The 19,712-nt window shown below is 48.1% G+C and overlaps 1 protein-coding gene across 3 annotated transcripts in view; it reads left to right on the forward strand.

Moving 5' to 3' along the window:
• The first annotated feature begins 3,296 nt into the window (after positions 1–3,296).
• The window catches only part of PNPT1 (polyribonucleotide nucleotidyltransferase 1), a 98,888-nt gene continuing 82,472 nt past the window's right edge, over positions 3,297–19,712 (forward strand). The window contains exons 1-6 of one of the 3 annotated variants that reach the window (XM_077282767.1): positions 3,297–3,559; positions 4,108–4,168; positions 5,072–5,146; positions 7,306–7,411; positions 18,332–18,381; positions 18,757–18,820. In XM_077282767.1, coding sequence (XP_077138882.1) covers positions 3,351–3,559; positions 4,108–4,168; positions 5,072–5,146; positions 7,306–7,411; positions 18,332–18,381; positions 18,757–18,820 — 565 coding nt within the window. In that variant the 5' untranslated portion in view covers positions 3,297–3,350. Of the gene's footprint in view, positions 3,560–3,590; positions 4,022–4,107; positions 4,169–5,071; positions 5,147–7,305; positions 7,412–18,331; positions 18,382–18,756; positions 18,821–19,712 lie in introns of those variants that run through there. The other 2 variants (XM_077282768.1, XM_077282769.1) reach the window with 2 other exon arrangements.

Consider the following 19,712-nt stretch of genomic DNA (forward strand, 5'->3'; position numbering starts at 1 on the left):
AAATTGTCCACGAAAAGAAGTAGACATCTTACTTTGGCTGGAAGATGGTCTTTCTTCTGCAGATGTTACTGTTGCTTTACCACCTACCCCACGGACACAACCTTTTTTTCCCTTTCCAACACGCCTATTCCCCTTTCCACCAGCAGCAGGCCTTTTGCCACTCATTTTGGTGCTTAACTAATTGGCAACTCTGTATCTGTAGTTGTTGGCACAAAAAACGGTGGATGAAAACCGAGCAGAGCTGAGTGGCCAAACTGTGGTACTAGGCCCAAAAGGATATACTGGGTTAAATGCAGTAAAAATTTAGATACACAGGTGGTATAGTTAGCTTCACAGGCGGGCTACTCCGCTGACAGGCAGACACTGCTCCTAGGCCCAAAACGATTTACTGGGTTAGATGCAGTAAAAATTTAGATACACAGGCGGTGTAGTTAGCTTCACAGGCGGGCTACTCTGGTGACGTGCAGACACTGCTACTGCTACTTGAGAAAGCCATGCTGTAAAGCGGCAAAACGTTCGTCCGAGTGCATCCAGTTGTGCACTTCAGCACTGGTAAGGTTAGCCCATATTCCTTCTGGCTAACACTCATGTTAGAATTATGTATCTATATGGTAGCATATGAGACAGAGCTATTGTGAACTGTGGACATTATCATGCATTAACCATTGGGACAGAATCTGTGTTGTGCTCCCTCTAGAGCAGAGGTGTCAAACTGCATTCCTCGAGGGCCGCCAACAGGTCATGTTTTCAGGATTTCCTTGTATTGCACAGGTGATAATTTAATCACCTGCACAGAATGATTCCAGCACCTTGTGGAATGCTAAGGAAATCCTGAAAACATGACCTGTTGGCGGCCCTCGAGGAATGCAGTTTGACACCTCTGCTCTAGAGGCCTTGAGGGGATCCTTTTGGACACACTATTGGATAGGGTTATTTACCATACATTTTTGGTACCGTTTGTTGGACTTTATATTTATATGGTGCTGTATGTTGCTCATTGGTGTCCTTTACCATCACATCTTTTAACAATTGTTTGTCAATATATGTGTGATTTTGTTAATAAAGATTTGTTATAAGTTTTTTCTACCACAAAACTCCTTTGTTTCTCCTTTATTAGCATATTGTAATGGAGTGGTATACAGGTAGCTAGGCGATGGTGCTTAGTTTACTAATATGGAGTCTGGGCAATTTTGTACTGCTACTAAGCCCAAAAAGATTTACTGGGTTAGATGCAGTAAAAATTTAGTTACACTGGCGGTGTAGCTAGCTTCACAGGCGGGCTACTCCGCTGATGTGCAGACACTGCTGCTAAGCCCAAAACGATTTCCTGGGTTAGATGCAATAAAAAATTATTAGATACACAGGCGGTGTAGCTAGCTTCACAGGCGGGCTACTCAGATGACTACCAGACAATGCTACTAGCCCAAAAGGATTGGCTGAGCCAGATTACACCAAATGCTATGAAAAACACTTGCACAGCACTGGCACAGACCTGCCTGGCAAACAGTGCTATGAACTGCTGTAACCTACCCTGAAAAGGACTGATATTACAACTAGTCCCGACTCCCTAAACCTATCTCTCAGAAAATTCGCTTGCAAAAAATACTCTTTCGACTGTATAGCGCTCACAGCAGCAGCGGTGCCGTCTAACACTAAGTTGCAGCAGTGAGGAAATGGTGGCGACGGGGAAAATGGCTGGTTCTTATAGGGCAAGGACATGTGACATACACAGCCAATGACACATGCCCTTCCTTTTGTGCATCACATGCACATTGCTGTGTGTGTGCGCACTGCTGATAGGCTGAGAGACTGCACCACCCCTCTGTAAATGCAGGAAAGGAAAAAAAAAAATGGAGATCGGCATTATTTCAGCACAGATCTATCCCCCGACCCCCCCCCCCCCCCGACCACTATACACTGAAACAGTCCATTAACAATGATAAACAGTTTTAATGTGCAAATCAAGCTAGGATTTTGGTGAACGAACAGTAACAGACGAATTTTAAGCAAATTGTTCCGAGTTCGACGAACGACTCAAACACCGCCCAAAACAGCTCGAATTTGAAATTGGCGAACAGTTCGACTCGAACACCGCTCATCTCTACCCTTCACCTCATGCCCAGTGGCTCGCTGCACCCTTCACCTCATGCCCAGTGGCTCGCTGCACCCTTCACCTCATGCCCAGTGGCTCGCTGCACCCTTCACCTCATGCCCAGTGGCTCGCTGCACCCTTCACCTCATGCACAGTGGCTCGCTGCACCCTTCACCTCATGCCCAGTGGCTCGCTGCACCCTTCACCTCACGCCCAGCGGCTTGCTGCACCCTTCACATCATGCCCAGTGGTTTTCTGCACCCTTCACCTCATGCCCAGTGGTTTTCTGCACCCTACACCTCATGCCCAGTGGCTCGCTGCACCCTTCACCTCATGCACAGTGGCTCGCTGCACCCTTCACCTCATGCCCAGTGGCTCGCTGCACCCTTCACCTCATGCCCAGTGGCTCGCTGCACCCTTCACCTCATGCCCAGTGGCTCGCTGCACCCTTCACCTCATGCCCAGTGGCTCGCTGCACCCTTCACCTCATGCCCAGTGGCTCGCTGCACCCTTCACCTCACGCCCAGCGGCTTGCTGCACCCTTCACATCATGCCCAGTGGTTTTCTGCACCCTTCACCTCATGCCCAGTGGTTTTCTGCACCCTACACCTCATGCCCAGTGGCTTGCTGCACCCTTCACCTCATGCCCAGTGGTTTTCTGCACCCTACACCTCATGCCCAGCGGCTTGCTGCACCCTACACCTCATGCCCAGTGGCTTGCTGCACCCTACACCTCATGCCCAGTGGCTCGCTGCACCCTACACCTCATGCCCAGTGGCTCGCTGCACCCTTCACCTCATGCCCAGTGGCTCGCTGCACCCTTCACCTCATGCCCAGTGGCTTGCTGCACCCTTCACCTCATGCCCAGTGGCTTGCTGCACCCTACACCTCATGCCCAGTGGTTTTCTGCACCCTACACCTCATGCCCAGTGGCTTGCTGCACCCTACACCTCATGCCCAGAGGCTTGCTGCACCCTACACCTCATGCCCAGTGGCTCGCTGCACCCTACACCTCATGCCCAGTGGCTTGCTGGCTGCACATTACACCTTATTCTGTGGTACGATGAGTGCATCATTTACTGACCTCAATTGCTTTATACCTATTGCGCCCTCTGGCGTCCAGAGACTGCACACGCAGCAGAGAATGACGTCACCCATCTCACCAACGTGACATCTAGTTGCTCCTCCCAAGACCCTCAGAATCGAAACCAAACTGTTGTCGCAGAGGTCGAAGTGACGTAATCAGGAGCGCCAACCAATGAGCGCACACGTTTTTGGGAGGTGGCGGAGATCTGTCATGGCCGCCTCCTTGAGATGCCGGTTTGAAGTGATGAGCGGGGTGCTGTGCAGAACATGGAGCTCCGCTGGCTGCCGGAGCCGGCGCTGTGTTCTGCCCTGGTCCCGGTCACACCTGTCCGGAGGAGTGCGGGCAGCGAGCCGCTCTGTGTGTGTGGAGCTGGCGGGCAGGTACGTGCTGGAGCTGGGACACGTGACCCCCGCTCTGTGCGTGCAGTCAGCGGAGGGGGCAGAGCACTGACTGCTGGAATAGCAGCTCCCCAGTGTGGTGTCACTAGGGCAGTGTGACGGGGATCACAGACTGTGGCTCCTCTCCTTTATCTGCGCTGTGACGCCCCCTGCTGTGCCCCCTGTGTCAGTACAGTGACCGCTGGGGGTAAAGCCTTTATTGGGGTCTCAGTGTTGTGTAGGGACATGCCCCATTACAGGGGCTTTCCTTACTCGCACCTCATCACCTGTCCTGAGGGTGGGCAGTGAGGGTCCGGCTTCTGGGGTCTTACCCCATAAAATCCACTTTCTGCCGCCCTCTCCCCCTACTCCCCACCCGCTGCCTGCCTCCTGTCATTAAAATAGTGGAAAACATCAGCGATCTGTGCTACTGCTTTAGTGCCCCCAATAAAAGTCTATTATACGGTAATAGTTATATTAATATTTCTCTGAAAAGAAAAAAACCTTTTTAAGCTGATCTTTTGTTTGTTTTGTTTTTTTTCTGCCTGCAGAAAATTAGAAATCACGTGTGGGAAGTTAGCCCGTTTTGCAGACGGATGCTCTGTAGTACAGGTAAGTACAGACTATGGAATCTACATACACAGACTAAAGCAATGAGCCGGACTATACTCTGGCATATGTGCGAAGTGTAAGAGCATGTCAACACGGTGGCCATTTAACAGACAAAAGCCAAGAAAAAAACAAAATGAGCATATACCCTGCAGCAAGTAAATAGTAATGTGCATGTAAATAGCATGGGGTACTTAGTTAATGCTATTTGTAACATAAAAGCCATCCCACCAGGACAAGGTGTACCCATCCAGACAGTCCTAACCCCTCTCTAGTATTAAAACCTTACCAGGTGTCAACGTCAGTGTGAATAATGGCAGAGCAAGGCCCCAACCAAGCCACTCATTCAGATGAAACAGCTCACGAAGGAGGGCACACACCTTTTTGTACAAAGTACAAGAGATTACAGCTCGTGATGAGCGAACGTACTTCATAAGGTGTTATCTGAGCATGCTCGAGTGCTAATTGAGTGTCTTCTGCGTGCTCGAATAATATGTGAGTCCCCACACCTGCCATGTCTCCGGCTATTCGACAGCCACATGCCACGGATATCCTGTTTGTTAGACAATTCCTGCATGTGTTGCGGCTGTCGAATAGCTGCCGCGGGGACTCTGAGCAGATCCGAGAACGCAGAAGACCCTCAGTTAGCACCCGAGCATGCTCGTACTAGTATAAGGTGTTATCCGTTTGCTCATCACTAATTACAGCAAAACTAAGGTAATGAGCCGGACTACAAGCTGGTAAACATGCAAAGTGTAAGCGCGCATTCACACGCACAGACAAAAATATACAGACTAAAGGACTGCAGTAAGATCAGGATGGCTAAGCTCACTCAGAATTAAATCACATTTTTTTTTATATCTAATGATATTAGGTGCAATGTATTTTATTTTATTTTTTTTCCAGCTAGGTGATACTTCTGTAATGGTAACGGCCGTGAGTAAAACAAAGCCGTCCCCTTCCCAGTTCATGCCATTAGTGGTAAGTGTGCATCAGACATGTCACTGCTGGAATTTAAAAAAACTTCTAAAATTATTTGTTTGAATTGTGTTGTGTCCGCAGTGGACTACCCCTTTACTTTAAACTAATCCCCAGCATTTACCTAAGTGCAGTTAGTCTCTTCTCTGGTCATTCAAGACCATGTTATAACAACGATATATTCAGCGCTGAGTCTGCATTTTGCAATTGTAGGGATCCTGGTGGTTGTGAGTTGTAACCACTTACATTCATCTCCGCACATTATTGTCGTCACATTCTGTCCTATGTTTGCTCTAGTTCTGGTTATATAGACGTTCATATGCGATTAAAGGAATATTCCCTTATCCCCTATGGTTTGGGGGGATTTGAACCCTGGGGAGGACATATTGGTGCAGCTGCACAGGGGCACAAGAGGTAAGGAGGCCCAGTTCTGCCTCCAAAGTAGCGAGCAGCTACTGTCATAGACAGAACTATTGTACTACAAAGGGCCCATATATTGTTTTTGTACTGGGGGCATTTCTGTCTGTGTCCACCACTGCTGGGACCCCCAGCATCCCTGAGAACAGGGATCCTGAGATCGAATAAAGCTTAACCTCTGCTCCATTCGTTGTCAGTGGGACTGGTAGAAATAGCCAAGGACAATGCTCAGCTTTTTTCTGCAGTTCCGTAGACTATGAATACGGCAGAGGTCAAGCATGTCATCCATTCAAGGTCAAAGCCCCGTAGTAATCAGCACAATATTCCCTATGCTGTAGATAGCTATCCTATGGACAGGGTACAGCTTGTGATTTTGGGACTACCGTGTATATAGTCATTAAGTTTTCCCAGTTTTTTGTGGCAAAATTAGGGGTCTCGGTGTGTATATATATATATATATATATATATATATATATATATATATATATATATATATATATATATATATATATATATATATATATATATATATATATATATATATGTATATATATATATATACCGAGACCCCTAATTTTGCCACAAAAAACTGGGAAAACTTAATGACTCGAGTATAAGCCTAGGGTGGGAAATGCAGCAGCTACCGGTAAATGTCAAAAATACAAATAGATACCAATAAAAGTAAAATTAATTGAGACATCAGTAGGTTACCGGTAAGTGTTTTTGAATATCCATATTGAATCAGGAACCCCATATAATGCTCCATACACTTCATGATGGGCCCCATAAGATGCTCCATATTAAAATATGCCCCATATAATGCTGCACAAATGCGAATTATGACCCCATAAGATGCTCCATACAGACATTTGCCCCATATAATGCGGCACAAATGCGGATTATGGCCCCATAAGATGCTCCATACAGACATTTGCACCATATAATGCTGCACAAATGCGGATTATGGCCCCATAAGATGCTCCATAAAGACATGTGCCCCATATAAACCTGCACAAACATTGATTATGCCCCATAAGATGCTCCATGTAGACATTTTCCCCATATAAAGCTGCCGTGGTTAAAAAAAAAAAAAAAAAAAATCACACTCACCTCTCGTCGCTCAGGCCCCCGGCACTTGCTATATTCACCTGTCCCACGTTCCACCGTCGGCGCCGCTGTGTCTTCCCCCGTCCTCTGCACTGACGTTCAGTCAGAGGGCGGCGCGCACACTAATCGCGTCACCGCGCCCTCTGACCTGAGCGTCAGTGCAGAGGACGGGGAAGACGCAGCAGAGGAACGGGGAGCAGGTGAATATCGCGCACTGCATTATACTCACCTGCTCCTGGCGCCGTTCAGTCCCTAGTTCTCCAGGCGATGGCAGCTTCTTCCTCTATTGAGCGGTCACATGGTACCGATCATTACCGTAATGAATATGCGGCTCCACCCCTATGGAAGTGGAGTGGAGTCCATATTCATTACTGTAATGAACGGTACCATGTGACCGCTCACTACAGGAAGAAGCTGCCGGCGTCTAGGAACCAGGGACGTCCAGGGACCGCGCCAGGAGCAGGTGATTATGATTACACAGCTGCCGCTCCCCCTCCCCTGCCGACCCCTGGATATGACTCGAGTATAAGCCGAGAGGGGCAATTTCAGCCTAAAAAAAATGGGCTGAAATTCTCGGCTTATACTTGAGTATATACGGTAATCCTTTTAATAAGAATATCTTTATCTTTCCGTTATAGGTCGACTATAGACAAAAAGCTGCTGCTGCAGGAAGAATACCTACAAATCATCTAAGAAGAGAGCTGGGCTCGACGCCACATGAAATTCTTACTAGCAGAGTTATAGGTACTTTAAAATGAGAGTAACCACCTTTATATGATAAATCAATATTACACATGAAAATAAGCAACTTTGTAATATTTCTTATCAGAGAAATCTGCTTTCTTCTCCAGGACTGATTATTCATTCTCAAAATTCTCAATTCACGGGAAAAATCTGTATTCGGCAAAGACAGATTTCTACATTACTGAGAGGAGATGGCAGGTGCTACTGATAAGACTCAGTGTAGACGGAAGGATGAGGAGCAGCTCTGCATCTGGCTCTTTCTCTTCCTCCTATCTACATAGAATATTATCCGTCTTCTCCTATCTCACTAATGTAAAAATTTGTCCTCACTGAATACAGATTTTACAGTGAGTTGAACATCTTGATAATAACTGATCAGTCCTGGCAGAGAAAGAAGCAGACGGTCCTGATGAGATATATTACAAAGTTTCTTATTTTTGTGCGTACTATTAATTTATTAAATAAAAATTAACACGACAGATACTGTTTACTCTAATACTGGAAAGAGTTGATACCGCGCTTCGGGATAGACTTCAATCAACAAATAACAATATTATAGTCCGCCCGGCAGACAAAGGAGGAGGTATTGTGGTAATGGACCACACAATGTACCATGAAGAACCCACTCGACTCCTCAGTGATGGGACCACATATAAAAAAACTTAGAAGTGATCCCACTCAAGGCTATGTTAGAAAATTAAATGCTTTGTGCCTTAAAGGCAAAGCATTAGGGATTTTGAATTAAAAAAAAAAAAAAAAAAAGAGTAAGATTTTGTAATAAATAAAGACCCCAGTTTGGCCATTTTTTTACCACATTCCCAAAATGCACAAAAATATGACATGCCCCCCAGGGAGGCCCTTACAGCTAATCCATCATGTTATGTGGACGTACATTTACAAAAATGCATGCCACTCATACCGGCATACTTAACAGATACCGGCCATATCCTACAAGTTTTGGATAAAGTGAAATGGGAACCCAGTTATATTTTAGGTACTTTAGACGTACAGTCCCTATATTCGGTGATAGATCAGAGGATGGGTTGCCATATTGCAGGTCAGTTTCTCCATGCATCAGGAATTTATCCAGAAACTCATGTTACATTTGTTGAAGAATGCATTGATTTTATTTTACATCACAACTATTTCATGTATGAAGGGGAGTTTTATTAACGAATATGGGGCACTGCTATGGGGATACGTTTCGCCCCTAGCTACGCTAACCTGTTCGTAGTCAAGTGGGAGGAGTCTCAAATATACACATCTGGGAATCTACGCACAGGACTAGTCCTGAGGCGTCGGTTCATTGATGATATCTTTTTCATCTGGGATGGCCCAAGGCATGACCTAGATCTATTTGTCTCTTGTCTAAATAAGAGTAATTTTGGTCTGGAATTTACGCCAACGATCAGCACCACAAGTGTCAACTCTCTGGACCTTAATGTGTACATTGAAGGAAATAATCTTTTTACTAAATGTTATCGAAAGGAAGTGGATTCTAATAGCTTTATTCATATATCTAGTTGCCACTTGCCTGTATGGCTTACGAATATCCCTAGAGGTCAATATATGAGAGTAAGACGCAACTGCACTACCCTGGATGACTATAATAAGGAGGCTGGGGTTTTGACGCAACAATTCCTGGAAAAAGGATACCCTAGCACATTATTAGAACAAGCCAAGTACGAGGTGGGAGCTACCCCAAGAGAGCATTTAATACATAAAACAAAAAGCCTTAATCCAACCAATATTAGTATCCAGGACCAAATTCAGCAATTGCCATTTATTACACAATTTCATGCTGGCCATAATAAATTCAGGTCCATTATACTAAAACATTGGGCCACTCTGCAGAGGGACAAGATCATTGGAGAATACTTACCATCGGTCCCCAGGTTCATATACAGAAAGGCCCAACCCTTGGGCAGTTTGGTGGCCCCAACAATTAAAACTCATCAACAAAAAGCTGGCATATCTAATGACTCGGTATCTGGGTTCACACCATGCAGCACATGCTATTGTTGCAGAAATACATGTTTAAATAGATCTTGTCAATCCACATTTACTGACTCTGAGGCCGCATTCACATTCAGTGTCAAGGACAGCATCACTTGCTATACTACCAAAGTGATTTACTTGATTGAGTGTCCGTGTAAAAAGTTGTACGTAGGCCGAACCAAAAGGCGACTTATGGTACACATTAAGGAACACCTTTTAAACATCAAAAAAGGATACGTGGGCCACCCCCTCTCACGGCATTTTTTGGAGAGACACAACAAGTGCACAAAAGGTGTACATTTTTTGGGGATCCAAAAAATCCAACAAAATTTCAGAGGAGGTAATCTCATAGAAGCTATGTCTAGAGCTGAATCCAAATGGATATTTTCTTTAAATTGTCTGGCCCCGAAGAGTCTGAATTATGGACTGGAACTATATGCCTTCTAATGTTACAACGATGACCAGGATTTGGGCGTTTTTTTCCCTTTTATAGAATTTCCCCTCATCAGATATCAAACATAGGATTACCCATGTGAGTTATAGTATGGATATATTTATATCCTCTTTATCACAGCGAAGGGCCTTTTTTTGTTTTGCAGATTCTCCAATTCAGTAGGGATTTTTTTTTGGAGATAATAATTTTGCATTTAGGGAGTGTGTATGTATGTGTGTGTATATATATTATAATTTTTTTTATATATATTTTTGTATGTAGCGGATATTTTACACTGCGTTTTTACTATTAAAGTTTGTTTTAACAGTTTTACCTAACTTAGGCTACGTTCACATTAGCGTTGTGCGGCACAGCGTCGGGCGCAGCCGCGGCGACGCATGCGTCATGCGCCCCTATATTTAACATGGAGGGCGCATGGACATGCGTTGTCTTGCGTTTTGTGACGCATGCGTCATTTTGGCGCAACTGTCAGGGCGCAGAGGACGCTGCATGATGCAGTTTTTTCTGCGCCAAAAATCATGCAAAAAATGAACGCATGCGTCACAAAACGCTGCGTTGTGCATGCGTTTTGCATGCGTTGTGTGTTGCGTCACCGACGCTGCGCCGCCCAACGCAAATGTGAACGTAGCCTTATATATGAACTTTTAGCAGCACGTACCACTTTCTATTAGAGTATTTATTGACACTTTGTTTTGCATATCCTTGTTTCCCTGATATGCTCACTATGCTGGTTCTCCATTGTAATCTGCGGGTTATTTCAAGACTCCACCTTCTCTCTGAAATAGGACTAATTGGTGGAATGTGGTGATGGGACTGATTGGCTGTTTAGATCCATATAAGGCTGGGTGCTTCAAGCATGTGGTAACCCTGATGAAGGACTGGGCTCCTTCAAAACGCGTCGGATACCTTTTTTGCCCCAGCATCCCTCCGTAGCTCTTGTGACGTCACACTCTGAGCGCTTTCTTCGGCCATTTTTTTCCTGTCTGTATCCAGGGACGCCACCGGCCGGGGCATTCTCTGGCTCTACGCCGACCACCGCCAGCCGTTTCGCTGCGGTCAGCCCCACTCCATTGCCCATTCCCCGCCTGGTAGGATCTCCACCAGGCAACTTGGCATCCTTTCACGCATCTTGAGCCCTGTGCGACACCTCGGGATCCTGGTGAGTTAGATCGGAGCTACGGGTGTAGTACACCATACAGTGCCGTGCTGGCTTGTGTTGTATGTCCATATTGCACGTTGCACTGCATTCATAAGGGGGTATTTCAATTGGGCTTATCTATGAGTGTTAGCAGGTAGTTTCTTGGCATTTTGCCATCACATTTGTTTATTGGGAGTCTATCCTGAAACACAGTATTCACTCTTTGTAGTATTTTTATTAGCAGGTAGTTTCTTTGTATTTCGCCATCACATTTGTTGATTGGAAGTCTATCCTGAAGCGCGGTATCAACTCTTTCCAGTATTATTGTTCCCTTTTGTGTCAGCCTTGGCACCTGGCTGTCTGACTCCAGCTGCTAAGGACAGTATTCATACAAGGGAGCAATGATGTTTACTCTGTCGCCTCATTGGGGGACACAGGACCATGGGTGTTATGCTGCTGTCCACTAGGAGGCGACACTATGCATAATCTGAAAAAGATTAACTGTGGCTCCTCCTGTGCAGTATACACCCCTGGACGGCATCAGCCTTCTCCAGTTTTTGCTTAGTGTCGCAAAGGAGGCACACCTAAAGATTTTTACTCCGTTTCCCGTTTTCCGATGGGATTACAGATGAAGAAAAGAGGGTCTCCTGTGAGACCCCCGGCATGGCTCCTTCCTCGGCCCCCTATTATGGGGTGCCCAGTTGAAGTTGAGATGGCTATTCCCCATGCTGCTCCTTCCCCAACCTCTCGGGTGTTGGTTCGAAGTCGAGACCCCCCTCCTTCCCCAATTCCTTTTGGTTTCTGGGTTGAGGTCGAGGCGAGGATAAAGGCCCCTGAAGGTGTGACAAAAGCACCCTCCCTATCCCCCTCTGGGGGTATTAGGTTGAGACACCTCAGGTAGGGCCTGTACAGGCAGCATCCTACAGCTCCCAGCAATGGGCCAGCACACTGCGCCTGCATCCAGGGACCCCAGCCCAGCTGCGGGCTCCTGTTGGGGCCGGGGGGAGTGCAGGCAGGCATGGCACATACAGACACAGGGCTCCCTGCGTCCCTGTCTCTGCGGCAGCACCAGCTCTATACTGCCTCAGGGGGACCCCAGCCGGGCTCCCCCTTCCGCTTATAGCCCCACCGCCATCCTGCCTTCAAATCCGGAGGGGTCCGGTTCAGATCCGACCCCCTCCCGGACTTTCGCGCCGGCCTGGAGCCCTTCTGGGCCTCAGGCATCTAATTTAGGCCCCGGCTTCGGCCTAGCTGAAGCAGCAGCCTCCTCTCCGCCCCCCGGCCCGCCCCCCGGATGACAAATATGACACTCTACAGTGTCATACAAGGGGCAGATCGAGACAGAAAGGGCGGGTTTTTTATAGCCTTGCCGCCTTTTTCCAGCTCTCCGCCCCCTTCTCCTCCTCTCTCCTCTGTCTCTGCAGCCATTTTCGGCTGCAGATTAACCCTGCATCTCCCGGTCTGCAGGACCAGGACCAGGCAGCCAGTCTCCGGGGGGCACAGGACTGTGGATTTTCGGCGCTGGACCTAGGGGTACACTGGTGGGGTAAGATCACAGCTGGGTTATCTTTACTCAGCTGTGAATCCATATTACCTATAAGGCTCCCCTGTAGGTTCTCCACCCCTGTAAGGTCCATTTGCTGGCAGCACTTCTGCACTCTGTGCACTATGCCGGGCTCAAGGTCTAAGAGAACCAGGCAGAACTGCTATTATGCATTCTGCACAGCCTGCGGGACCGCTCTCCCCAGTAGCAGCACGTACCCGCATTGTCAGAACTGTATACAAGAAGCCCCTGCCAATGCCTCGGTGTCTAATGCCACACCGGAATGGGCTACTCAGATATCGCAATCTATGACGCAGTCTATAGATAACCTAACTTCCACATTGCTTCAGGCTCTGCAGGGTCATGCCCCGGCTATGAACGTTACCCAGCAAAGGGAGAGCTTGACTCAGGAACAAGATGCCCCTGGCACATCCACGTCTAGGTCTCGACGCAAGCGGATCCATACATCAAGTCCATCTGCGTCATCCCATAGCACACGGTCATCCCCCTCTAGGGAGAGACACCGTTGCTCCAGGTCATCTAGACCGTCCCATTCCAGGGACAGACAATGCAGATCTCCGCAATCCCCAACCAGAGAAGGTCTCCTCCCCTGCTCACCTAGCAGGGGACGCCTCAGTGATACAGGATTCAGAAGGCATCTGCATCTCTGACTCAGACAGAGAAATGGAGGGGTCCCTGATCCCAATCCCTCCTAGCAATACAGCGCTAGTTGAGGACATATCGTCCATCCATCGGGTGCTGGTCATTTCTGATCCGCCATCAGAGGCCCCGGAACATCAGACTTCCTTTGAAGGAACTCTGAAGCCGCCTAAGGTTTTCTCTAACCACCAGAGTTTAAGGCGATCCTTAAAAAAAAAAAAAAAAAAAAAACAGCTCTCACAGCCTGAGAAAAAATTCGCTAATCGCAAATATCTGGAGGCGAGGTGCCCCTTCCCACAGAAGGACACCAAGGAATGGACAGATCCACCTGAAGTGGATCCCCCAGTCTCTAGGCTGGCAGCACAGACCCTCCTTACACCGCCAGATAGCTCAACCCTCAGGGACGCAGCAGACTGGCAGGTAGAACGCATGGCTCGTTCAATTTTCAAGGCAGCAAGGGCATCCATGGCTCCTGCGTTCGCTTCAGCTTGGGCTGCCAAGGCCATCCTGGCCTGGGCAAAGAATCTACAAGCCTTCCAAGCATCCGCTCCTCAACTGTCGGACCAAGCGGTTCAATTGCAGTTGTAGCAGATTACATGCTCCATGCAGCTCTGGTTTCAGCAAGGGGAGTCGCGGGGATAGCATCAAACCCCATCAGGCGTATCCTCTGGCTGCGGGAATGGAAAGCGGACGCAGCCTCAAAGAAGTCCCTCACGCACCTCCCCTACCTCAGTGGGAGACTTTTCGGTGAACAGTTGGATACTATGATATCCAACGCCACAGGGGGTAAGAGTACTTCTCTTCCCCAACTGAAACCTAAACGCACTTACCAGAAGCGTAACCAAACTTGATTCCGATCCTTTCGGAATTCCTCCGGCTGGTCCGTCTCACGTCCAGTACAAAATTGTAACCGTTCCCCACGCAGGGACAACTCACGATCGACGCAAAGGTCGGACAAGACCTGGAAGTCAAAAGCAGGCCAGTCTAAGCCCAGAGGAGGAAAATCTCAGACTTTCTCTTCCTCATGACTTACGGACTCCGGAAGACACCACACCGGTAGGCGGCCGACTTTTGCTCTTTCATCAAGTATGGCTGCCTATTACAGAAGACAGGTGGGTCATGGAACTAGTGTCTTCCGGATACAAAATAGACTTCACCTCCAACCCACCGGACAGGTTCTTCCTCTCTGTCCCCCCAAAACTGCCAGCCAAGGCTCGAGCCTACCACCAAGCGGTCTCCTCGCTTTATTAATCAGGAGTCATAGTACCGGTACCCACGACCGACCGCTTCCGAGGGTTCTACTCCAATCTGTTCGTAGTTCCCAAGAAAGGAGGCAGCGTACGGCCCATACTAGACCTAAAACAGCTCAACAAATATGTACGGGTCCGTCACTTCCGCATGGAGTTCCTTCGGTCCATCACTGCGTCCATGGAGAAGGGAGAATATCTCGCCTCCATAGACATACAAGACGCATACCTGCATATACCCATTGCACCTGCCCATCAGAGGTTTCTCAGGTTCGCAATAGGCCAGGACCACTACCAATTCGTGGCTCTCCCCTTTGGACTCGCCACGGCTCCCAGAGTGTCACCAAGGTCATGGCAGCAACCATGGACGTCCTGCATTCCAGAGGCATAGTAGTCGTTCCATACCTGGATGATCTACTCATCAAGGCTCCCACCTTCAAGGTTTGCGAGCTCAGCGTCTCAATCACAACCGATACTCTCAGTCGTATGGGCTGGTTAATCAACCTACAAAGTCATCACCAACTCCGAGTCAGTCCCTGACCTTCCTGGGAATGTTATTCAACACTTCCAGGGGTCTAGTGCTCCTTCCCAAGGACAAGGCACTGGCCCTCCGACTAGCAGATGAAGAAAAGAGGGTCTCTTGTGAGACTCCCGGCATGGCTCCTTCCTCGGCCCCCTATTATGGGGTGCCCAGTTGAAGTTGAGATAGCTATTCCCCATGCTGCTCCTTCCCCAGTCCCTCGGGTGCTGGTTCGAAGTCGAGACTCCCTTCCCCAATTCCTTTTGGTTTCTGGGTTGAGGTCGAGGCGAGGATAAAGGCCCCTGAAGGTGACAATAGCACCTTTCCTTTCCCTCTCTGGGGGTATAGGTTGAGACACCTCAGGTAGGGCCTGTACAGGCAGCATCCTACACCTCCAAGCAATAGGCCAGCACACTGCGCCTGCATCCAGGGACCCCGGCTCAGCTGTGGGCTCCTGTTGGGCAAGTGGTCCTCAGCGGAAGCGTCCATGCCCATCAACATCCTGAAAATTCGTGCCATCCTTCTGGCATTGAGGGCTTTCCATCACTTACTGGCAGCCTCTTACATCAGGATACAGTCGGACAATACACGACTGTGGCATATGTGACTCATCAAGGGGGGACCCGCAGTACCCAAGCGACGCGGGAAGTGTCATATGTCCTCCGCTGGGCGGAGGACACAGGGTCGGTCCTTCGGCGGTCCACGTTCGGGTGTGGACAACTGGGAAGCAGACTTCCTCAGCCGACAAGGAATAGACTCGGGAGAGTGGTCTCTCCATCCCGAAATTTTTCATCAGATCTGTCTCCGCTGGGGGACCCCGGATGTGGACCTAATGGCATCCCATTTCAATGCCAAGGTCTCCAACTTCATTGCCTGAACTCACGATCCGCGGTCGCTCGGAGCAGTCGCTCTGGTTCAGGACTGGACTCAGTTCCAGCTTCTGTATATTTTTTCCACCTCTCCCCCTGATATCCAGAGGGTGAGGAAGATCAAACAAGAGGGAGTTTCAACTATCCTCATTGCACCGGACTGGCCCAGACGCACATGGTACGCCGACATCGTACAACTCACAGCAGACGCCCCCTGGCGTCTCCCCGACCGCCACGATCTTCTATCACAAGAGCCGTTCTACCACCAGAACTCAAGGGCTCTCAACTTGATGGCGTGGCCCTTGAGACCTGGGTTCTAACCCAGGCAGGGTTCTCGACAGAGGTCGTTGCAACCATGATCAGAGCACGGAAATCAGCCTCTGCCAAGATGTATTACCGTACCTGGAAAGTTTTCTTTACCTGGTGCGAATCTCGTGGCTAGGTTCCACTCCCTTATTCCCTACCCAAAGCTCTTGGTTTTCTCCAAGCGGGTCTGGAAGCCAGTCTGTCATTGGGCTCGCCTAAAGCCAGGTGTCAGCCCTCTCAGTGCTTTTTCCAAAAGCGCATTGCTACCAAGCCGCAAGTAAGGCCTTTTCCTTCAGGGGGTTCCCCGATTGGTTCCCCCCTACAGACGACCACTAGAAACGTGGGACCTCATCCTGGTCCTGACAGCATTGCAGGAACCACCCTTCGAACCCCTTAAGGAGGTCCCGCTCCGCCTTCTTTCCCAGAAGGTGGTTTTTTTCCTGGTGGCACTCACCTCGCTACGCAAGGTGTCTGAACCGACAGCACTCTCATGCAGACGGCCTTTCCTGGCTTGTCACCAGGCCAAGGTAGTTCTTCGTACGGTCCCATCCTTCCTTCCGAAGGTTGTGTCAGACTTCCACCTCCATGAGGAAATTTCACTACCATCCCTTTGTCCGGTTCCGGTTCATAGAGTGGAGAAGGCTCTGCATACGCTTGACCTTGTCAGGCCTTTGCGTATATACGTGTCTAGGACTGCGTCCTTCCGGAGGTCTGATTCTCCTTTCCTCCTTCTGGAAGGAGGCCACAAGGGTAGGCCAGCTTCCAAAAGCTACTCTTGCCAGGTGGATCAAATCCACCATACAAGAGGCGTACCGCCTTAAGAATCCTCCTCTTCCAGCCGGTATTACGGCACACTCTACACGGGCGGTAGAGGCCTCCTGGGCCATTCGGCACCAGGCTTCGGCACAACAAGTGTGTAAGGCGGCCACTTGGACTAGCTTACACACATTTACTAAACACTACAGGGTTCATACCCAGTCCTCAGCGAGCCTGGGTAGATGTGTCCTGCAGGCGGCGGTGCCCTAAGTGTACGGGCCTGTCTGCACAATATTCGTCCATTGTTTCCCACCCAGGGACTGCTTTAGGACGTCCCATGGTCCTGTGTCCCCCAATGAGGCGACAGAGTAAAGGAGATTTTTGTGTACTCACCGTAAAATCTCTTTCTCTTAGCCTCTAATTGGGGGACACAGCTCCCACCCTGTTGCCCTTTCCGGGCTGTTGTAACTGTTGAGTTCTCATATTGTTTCTTGAGCTCGTACATAGTTGCCTTCTTACAGGCATAATTATGTTATTCATGTTACGTTCCTCCTACTGCTTTGGCACAAAACTGGAGAAGGCTGATGCCGTCCAGGGGTGTATACTGCACAGGAGGAGCCACAGTTAATCTTTTTCAGATTATGCATAGTGTCGCCTCCTAGTGGACAGCAGCATAACACCCATGGTCCTGTGTCCCCCAATTAGAGGCTAAGAGAAAGAGATTTTACGGTGAGTACACAAAAATCTCCTTTTTCTTTTTACAAGATACTGTTTACTGTTTGTTTTTGTTTTTTTGTGAAACCGGACCTGTCATTTGTCCGAACATGTCTGTTATACTAAATAATTACAATCCCCTATGTTGTAATTCTGGAGCAGTTTTTCCCATTAGTTTTCATAGTGCCGTTCCTCCATTACTCCTCTTGGAAGTGTATAATAAATTGATCACTGGATATTATCTATTGGGGAGTGCGTGGTTAAGTCTGATTATGTCCAGTTAGTGCTCTGTGTGTATGGACAAACCGCTGCATCGTGCTAAATGGTGACACCCAGTTGTCCATTTATTCATACGTTCCTGGAAAGAATAACCGGAGCGACGCAGTGTAGAGCCGGAAGACCATGCTCCAAAATTGTGATTTATTGAGGAAGGCAATTGTTTACTAAGGCAGACATGTCAGGGGAGGTAACCGGTCCTTGTTAGCTTCATTTTCCCTGTAGGTGACCGTGTTGCCATTTCTTGAGTCAGGCAATAGTATTTGGAGACTGTTCACACTTGACGCAGCGGACGAAGTCTGTGACGGCGGCTCCTGAAATCTGCAGCAGGTTTCACCACTTGTTTGGGCGGCTTGTTTCATGCATGGCTTTGATGCGGTTTCACAGAAATCATTGTGCATAAAATAAACATTAATCTTAAGATATTTTCTTTTCTTAGATCGTTCAATCCGTCCTCTATTTCCCGCTGGTTATTTTTATGATACGCAGGTGAGTGTTATCTAAAGGGTCTATTCACTTCATCATCGCGTCTCGGCACCTATGTGGGGTCATAACCTCATCAGGACTACTCGCCACCAACATGGAAGTGAGCAGCTTCGGATATTGGGGATTAAGAAAAAAAAGTGATTGCTATATTTTTTTTTTTGCCAAGCTGTCTCTGGTATTGCAATTCTGCTCTATTCACCGTCATGAGTTTGATCTGCAATATCAGACATGACCCGTGGACAATAGCAGCACTCTCTCTGTGGGGGAGGAAACGCATTTACCTGCTATAAACAGCCACTTATAATAAAATCACACAGGTGTATGCATACTTGTGGATGTTAACTAATGATATTCTAATGTTTCTTTTTGCAACTGTAGATCCTGTGCAATTTGTTAGCAGTGGATGGCGTCAATGAACCTGATGTCTTGGCAATAAATGGAGGTACTTACTTTTCAGCAATGTTTGTCAATCTTCGTCCTATAATGCACTCAATAGGTTTTCTTACATTAACGAGTTACAGGAGTTCACAAGTCTCTATCATGACCTACTGATTGGTAGGGACTGTGATTCTTCTTCCCGTTATTTATCATTAATGGCACCTGTCCTCAGATTTATGCTGTCTGAACTAAGCAGCATGACGCAGAGCCTGGCTACTCTATTTCAGCCAGGTTAGTTTTGGAGAAATCATACGGTAAAGAGCCATCCGATATCCGCTCCAGTTGATTCCCAGGATTTTCCCAATGTACACACATGGGAGAGACCTGTGAATCAACCTCTGGCCAGGGGCTACCCCATACTAGCTGGGCCCGTCCCAATAGTCCCCGTCCAGCTTTTGAAACTGCTATGAAACGCTACGGTATATCACATCTAATATATAAAGCTGAATGTGTGTATGTGTGTGTGTATGTCCGGGATTGGCATCTGAACGGTCGCAGCTACAGCCACAAAATTTTGCACAGTCACACGTCTGGACCCCAAGAGCGTCATAGGCTATGTTGTGAGGTGAAATTTTAACCCCGTGCTTTCCAATTCACCAAACAATTTTTCCCCTATCTACATAATGGGGAAAAAATGAAAGGAAAAGTTTTGGAGGCAAATTAACAGCAGCCAGATGTGAACAAGGGGGACTTAAAGAATGAGAGCGATGGCGCCAAAGAGTATATACTGTACAGTTGCTAAGGTGGGGCCCCGACATGGTATAATCACCACACCACCACGGGGATATGAACACACACACAAAATGCGCCACACACTACCACGTGCTCGAACACATATACCACCCTCAGCGCACATTTCACCACACATACACCAACCTCGCCACATTAAAGTCGAA

Source organism: Ranitomeya variabilis, chromosome 2 (genome assembly GCF_051348905.1).
Source record: "Ranitomeya variabilis isolate aRanVar5 chromosome 2, aRanVar5.hap1, whole genome shotgun sequence".
NCBI classification, from domain to species: Eukaryota; Metazoa; Chordata; class Amphibia; order Anura; family Dendrobatidae; genus Ranitomeya; species Ranitomeya variabilis.